The sequence below is a fragment of the Cynoglossus semilaevis genome, chromosome 11 (genome assembly GCF_000523025.1).
Source record: "Cynoglossus semilaevis isolate Cse_v1.0 chromosome 11, Cse_v1.0, whole genome shotgun sequence".
Lineage (NCBI taxonomy): Eukaryota > Metazoa > Chordata > Actinopteri > Pleuronectiformes > Cynoglossidae > Cynoglossus > Cynoglossus semilaevis.
Window position 1 is genome coordinate 19,001,410 of NC_024317.1, and position 6,919 is coordinate 19,008,328.

Here is a 6,919-nt window from a genome sequence, read left to right on the forward strand (position 1 = left end):
GGAGGAGCTTGGTTTATGCTAATGTAATTTGAAGCTGTGTTTTGGAAACAATGCAGAAAAGTGAGAAACGACATTGACTGCAGCAGCAGATTGGACAGAAACATCCAGAAGATTGGTACTGTGTTTTTAACTGTGGTTTGACTTGACTTTTAGCGTGAGTCATTTTTATGTTAAATCCAACTTTGTCGAAGGTGCATGAAATGTGAGACAGTGTTAGCACCAGGTGTTTATAGCCACTGGCAACTGATTCATGGGAAATATATTCACAGTAGTAAAGATTTAAGTACATTAAATAATGACATAGTAGGTATGAGCTTGGAATATCACCAGTTTTTTTTTTGTTTTTTTTTCTCTCAATGAGAAAAATGTGTAGATTTTTTCCAGGTATTACGGTTTCTTCCCACAGACTGGCACTGGTTTTGGGAGAAATATGTTTTGATTGGGTTTAAAGATTTAATATATATAGATACATACATAATTATATTGCAGACCAAAGGGTGGAAAAGTGGTTAGTACTGTTGCCTTATCACAAGGAAATCACCAGTTTGATACCAAGGGGTAAACCAAATGGTTGTTTCTCTCTCTATATTTATATGACCTTATGATGGACTCCCACCATGTCTGTATAAAGAATTAGTCGTGGGATTATATGATTGAATAATATTGTAACATCACACATTTTATGTACCGAGATATTACAACTGCAACTGCAAAGTTCACCTCACAGGTGAGGAAGGGGTTTCATGTCTGTAAACATGGAGTCCGGTGCATATAGAAATGCAGGGATGTGATTAACTGCTGCGACCTGCAGTGACGATGGCCACTGAGTGTGAGTGACCACAACCAAACACATTAGTGACCCTTCACTTTAGATCGTACATTCACACATTGGACACACACACACACACACACACTGTGTTACTCTGTATCCCCCCCCCCACAGGTTGTATTTCAGGTGTGGTTAAAACCTAATTTTCACTGTTCATCCCTGAGCACACACACACACACACACACACATCACAGTGCAGTAAGTGGAGCCTTTCCTTGAAATAAAAGTGAGAGGAATTCTGTGGCTAATTTATCATCCCTTATATCGCCGCTGACCCATGTGTATCAAAGACATGACCTCGCAGTTACCTTGGAAACCAGGCTGGCTCTGTAGGCGGCCAGGGCTTTCAGGTACTCCTTCTTTGCAGCCTCTGTTTTCCTCTTGTAGCTCTGCAGGAGAAAACACAACAACAACAAAAAACATTGATTATAAATTGATGCCAAAGGCTGAAATGACTATGTGGTCCACGGTGACTGATGTGGAGAAGATTTTGGGAGTCATGGCCTGATTACGTGACCTACGTATCGGTGCGGCCCAGGGAAGAAAAACACCCCAGATGCATCCAAACGAGCTTTCACCAGCTGCATCATGTCCACGCATCTGAATCACTTATTGCTTTAAATGTTTTGATTGGGAAGCGAAGCTTTACCACGGATAGGCTGGTGAGTAATGGGTTGTGGTCAGACTTGAGTTCCTTTGTCTCTGAGGAGTGTTCCAGGGAATCATTGACATCACGTAAGAAGGATCACGTCGCCATCACCTGTTTGCTCTTTATATCTCTAATTGGGTTTTTTAATGCATTGAAAACAGCTCATTTAAAAGTAAAACAGAAAACCTTTAAAGTCTTAGAGAAAACAGGGATTGAGACTGGTTCTGAATTTGAAGACCTGGTCGGGTAGTAGGATTGGCTTAGCTTAGCCGAACATCTGTGCTGACTGACTGCTGCAGTAAGAACCTCACGAAGTTTTCTCTCTGCTCTTTGTCTGTTGTCGTCAAATCATTCTGTCGATCATCTTTTATCTTAAGTTTTCTCTCTGCTCTTTGTCGTTAAATCATTCTGTCGATCATCTTTTATCTGTTCATCCCTCGTCTTATATTTGTGAAACATCATTTTATATTTAAGTCTAAGAATGTCATAGAAAAAAACTCAGTCAATAATAATTATAATTTAAACTTCATTGATCCAACACTGGGGAAATTCTTGTATTTACAGCAGTATTTACTACTGTAACAGACTGCCCAATGGGAGGCGCCAAATACGTGGTTCCTCTGGAGATCAAACCCAGGACCTTTGCTTGTTAGGGAAATGATTATAAAAATCCCACAGCGAAAACAAATGTCACAAAATGTATATGTAATGGTCTTCTAGTTCCAAACTACCCAAAATTTCCGTGTGTCAAACCTTGATCTATTTAGTTGAACACAACACTGATTACATTAGCAGGAATTGAAGAAAGCCACGGCTTTGAGTCTCTCTCTTTTTTGCTATGATAACAACCTACTGCCACCTAGTGAAAGAGTACTTGATTGTTCTGACTATCACTTTTGCATAGATCAACAAAGACAAAATCTTTGGAGTAAATAAATAACGTTTTTTAGATTACTTTCGAAGCTACTCTCCATCTCTCGTGTCACACTAACGGCCGAGGCACAGTGGTTGGAATCACTGAAATAGGATGCACAATGAATAAATGTCTCTAATTGATGTTAGTGGGACTCACTGTGCAAATCTGTGTGTGTTTGTACTGAACAGTTTATCATGACTGGGCGTACCACTAAGCTATGATGCTTTCAAATGAAAACATTAGTTAAGGTGTTGTTAGAGAAGAGAAACACAAAGATGTGACAAAACCTACTCCTCACGCCTCAAATATTGATAGAGCCACTTCAATGAACTCCAAACTGCTTTAATTCCAAATTAATTTAACACAGCTAATGAGTGGTCCAACGTGGTATACTTTTAAATAAATTACCATGCCTCGGGATGTCTAATTATGCAGAAGTGAGTGGATATATTAACGATTGAAGCCGACAGAGGCTGCAGGTCAGCGTGAATTAAAAATAACAAAGCTGCCTCCGTCGTAATCCTCACACAGAGGTGTCCCGCCTGAATTAGCCCCTAATTGTACCTTAATGAAATGTTCTCGTTTGATAACCAGTTAATTACACAAGACAATAACGTTGCACCCTGCTGCCTGCGAGGGGAGTGATTACCCTCGACGACCGAGCAACCGGTGAGGGTGGATGGAAAAGAGAGGAGGCGATTGGAGAAGTGAAAACTGGGGGAAAATCACAAGTGTTTTTCTAAAACGGTGGGTGCTGTTGAAAACTGACTCCAAATTAGGATGTGGTCGATGATTTCTTCAATAACGGAGAGATATTAGAATTTTTTTTTGGAAGAAGTTAATTGTTCCTCAAAATTCCTCGAAAACACAACGAGACGTCCAAATTGTTTTGTATTTGTTAATTGATCCATTAGTTATTATTTATCACAACCCTTCACTCAAATGTTAAAAAGTTGTTTTTCTTCTGCCTACTCCAACCACAACAAGCGTTCACACCAGCGTCTCTCCTCCCTCCACCCTAACTACACTATTATCCGCATACTTTTGGTAAAGACTGAAAATTGATCGTAATACCCCAAAACACAAAGAAAAAGAAACAAACTCTTTTGTGTTTCTGGGTTGCTTTTAACAAGTAGTCAACTTGAGGAATAACTCAGCCCAAATATCTCATTGATCTTACACAATAAAGCAAGGACCCCTGGGAATTAAAAAGAATAAGCTGTGTTTTCAAAAGCTGCACGAGCATAATGGAAAAATGCTAATATGAATAAAAAAAGGAGGGGAAAGAAAAATCTGTTCTGTAAAACACCAGAACACAACAGAAAATACACACCGACTCCAGCTTTGGAGCTAGAAGAAGAAAAACACAAAAAACATCTGAACTAATGTTGCGCTGATATTTTTTACTCTTTTTGAATAAAACAGAGCAATGAAAAATGCTGCTTTCAGTGCTTTTTTGTAAATTCAGCTACATGGTGTGTTTGAGGAGCAGTGCAGGTAATTGGAAACAGGGGCCACGTCCTAGTTAAAACAAGGGCTGTGTATAGGGGAAGGGTTGTGTTTACATTCTGCAGCTCCTGCGTGGCTCCAGCGGGTCTGACTGTGATGTTATGGAGCGCACCTCATCGCTCCTATAGGAATGACGTGACAGCGACGGAAAAAAATACAAGAACAGACACAACAGTGTATACGTGGGCTGAAGGAGAGGAATGAGAGACGGGGGGGGGGGGTGAACATGAACATTTCTGCCTGTTTTACAGTTAGAAGTTGAATTTGGGTTTATACGCAACGGCAAAAAGAAAATCGACTTTGTTCGCTGGTTTTCGCGGAACCGTCGACGGTGCGGCCGCATGAGAATAATTGCAACAATTACAGCATTACTGCTCCAACAGGGTGGAACATTTCAGCCCGTAATGATATCATTACCTCATGTTAATTATCCGTCTTCTGAGGTGACATGTTTGATTAAACACATGAGCGCACAAACAAATCGAAAAAAAAAAATGGCTGTGGGATGGTATAACAAATGAGCGAACGTGTGGATATTTATGGCGGCAATGTCCTTTTGGTGGTCTCTCAGAAGGACAGGTAAGGAAACAGGGACAGAGACAGACACAGAGACAGGCAGACTGGCTGGTGTGCAGAGTCTGTGTCTGAAGAAAAACAAAGGCCAGGAAAGGGTTAAGAAGCACAAACAATAACATTTCAGGAGCAGATGTCCTTGAGGCGAAACCAAGGACGAGGCAATTGCTAATCTCGTATTCTCAGCATGATCAAATCACCAGGCAACAGATATAAATAAAAGGACAGGAAATGAGGAATTCACATTCAAGGGTGTCAGCGGCGAAATGAAGATTCATGGTGAAGAGCCCCCGTGAAGGCAGCAAAAATTAACTGCAAATAAAAGGGACACACGGCCTCCAAAGTCCGATGTATAAAGTAGGTTTTGGTGGAAGAAAACACATACACACACACACACACATATATATATGCTAGATGGGCTCTATCCGACAGCGGCTGGGGCCGAGGAGGGGTTGAGAATGGGCTGCACTTTGTCATGAAGACAGGTGCTTTTATTTGACACCCGGTAGCTGCGCCCTGACTGGATATATACTAAAAATATGAGTCTGTGCATGATCATCAGACTGTCTCATTTTTTTTTTCCTTTGGCTTCACACCATCATTTCTTACACAAACACAGAGATGCCTCTTTGACTTTGTCTGCAATTCTAAAAGAAAAAAGAAAAATAAGAAAAAATATGCCACGGAGACAGTTAAAGTTCAAAGCCAACAAATCGGCTGAAATAAAAATAAAGTCATTTCAGATAACGAGAATTAATTACACATCTACGCCTGGTGAACACCGTTTTGTCATGTGTTTCAGGGTTGTTTTTAATTAGAGAAAGTACAGTGGCTGAATCAAAAGGCTGGGCGCTGTTAATAAATGTCATGGATGTGGGTGTATTTTGAACTAAAGCAGCATTAGGACAATAAATACAACTGTGTCGACCAATAAAAATACACTGATCCCTCACTCTCCTATGGCGGTAGTTGCGTTCAAAGACCCACCGCGAAATGGAAAAAATCGCAGTAGAGGCGAGTTAGTTATTATATTATTTACGTATATATTTACCCTTTATGATCCTCCTCCACACTGTTATCAACCCTCCCTAAACTGGATTAGCCTTTCCCACACAGTAGAGTTGTAGAACGGCGACGCAGAGCGAAGTGAACGAGAGAGTGGTCGACAGACGAGGGGAGATGCTGAGAGATGCTACGATGGATGAGCCAATCAGCGTGAGGAACAGAAGAGCATGATCAATTAGCCAATACACAGTACATAGTAGTATGCACTGTATTAGCCAATAGTACGCTGTGTACGATTCCGTCTAGGTAAACAAAGCTACCAGCGATCGTTCGCAAATGAGCTTATCTCAATTTCAAAACAAAAATCAATGTTTTCCATTTTTAAAGCCAAAACCTTCGTATGTATAATTGTTTTATAATGTCTTTTAGTTTGTTTGTTTGTTTGTTTGTTTTTTTGCCGTATTTTGCGATATAGAAAAAATTTCCAGAGATCGGATTAAAAAAAATATCTGTGATGTGATGATGAAGCGAAAGAAGAACCACGATATAGACATATAACCTTATATAACCTTATATTTTCACTTGAGCTTTTTCATTCATCTGAGCTGTAGCTCTGGGGATGGGAATCAGGAACCAGTTCTTGTGGAGAACCAGCCCAAAGATCAGATACCTTGGAATCATAGTGAGCGCTAACACAGGCAAATCGATAAGGTATGGGATTGACTAAGAATCGAATTGATCCAAAATTTAATAAACAAGGAATGGAATTGTTAAGGGATCTAATTGATAAGGAACTGAATCCAAATCACTCAGGAATTGAATCGATGAGGAAATCAAATCAATAGGTGGCATCTGAATCTGTGATTCTTGATCAAATCCCCTCCCAGTGCAGATTAAATCAATCTGATTTCATGTCTAAGTCTCAGATCCTTCAGGACACATATTTATATACAATGCCACTCCACCTGTTTCTGCTCTTCTCCCAGTCCGTCCCACATGGAGGCAACTATCTTGGAGACGTCCCCGAAGGTGGCGTTGGGATTCTGTCCCTTGATGGCTGCCTGAGTGTCTCTGAAGAACAGCGCGTAGGCTGACACCGGCTTGGTGGGCTCATTGGGGTCCTTCTTCTTCTTCTTCTTTTGGGGCTTGGGTTTGGGCTTCATCATTTCCGAAGACGGCCGTTTCTCACCTGTGATCTGAAAGCCGCACAAACACACAAGCAGACAAAGGGAAAGAAGAAAAAAATTTTTATAATGAATTATTTCACCGGATGTAAGGCTTTTTAATTTCATTAACCCATAAATTAGCCATTGTGTAGTCAGCATGAGAAACACAAACTCAGGTTCACACCCCTTCTGTGTTTGCCTTTAAAATAAGAACAACAAAAAAAACCCCATCTGTTAGTGAAATTTATCAAACTCTTTTTAAATCTCTCTTG

The 6,919-nt window shown here is 40.4% G+C and overlaps 1 protein-coding gene across 4 annotated transcripts in view; it reads right to left on the bottom strand.

The window, feature by feature from the left end:
- tox2 (TOX high mobility group box family member 2) overlaps positions 1-6,919 on the bottom strand; it is a 123,084-nt gene that overhangs the window by 23,613 nt on the left and 92,552 nt on the right. For all 4 annotated transcript variants that reach the window (XM_025059913.1, XM_008321134.3, XM_008321133.3 and 1 more), the window contains 2 exons: positions 6,447-6,677; positions 1,138-1,218 (listed from right to left, as the gene is read on the bottom strand). In XM_025059913.1, coding sequence (XP_024915681.1) covers positions 1,138-1,218; positions 6,447-6,677 — 312 coding nt within the window. The remainder of the gene's footprint in view (positions 1-1,137; positions 1,219-6,446; positions 6,678-6,919) is intronic.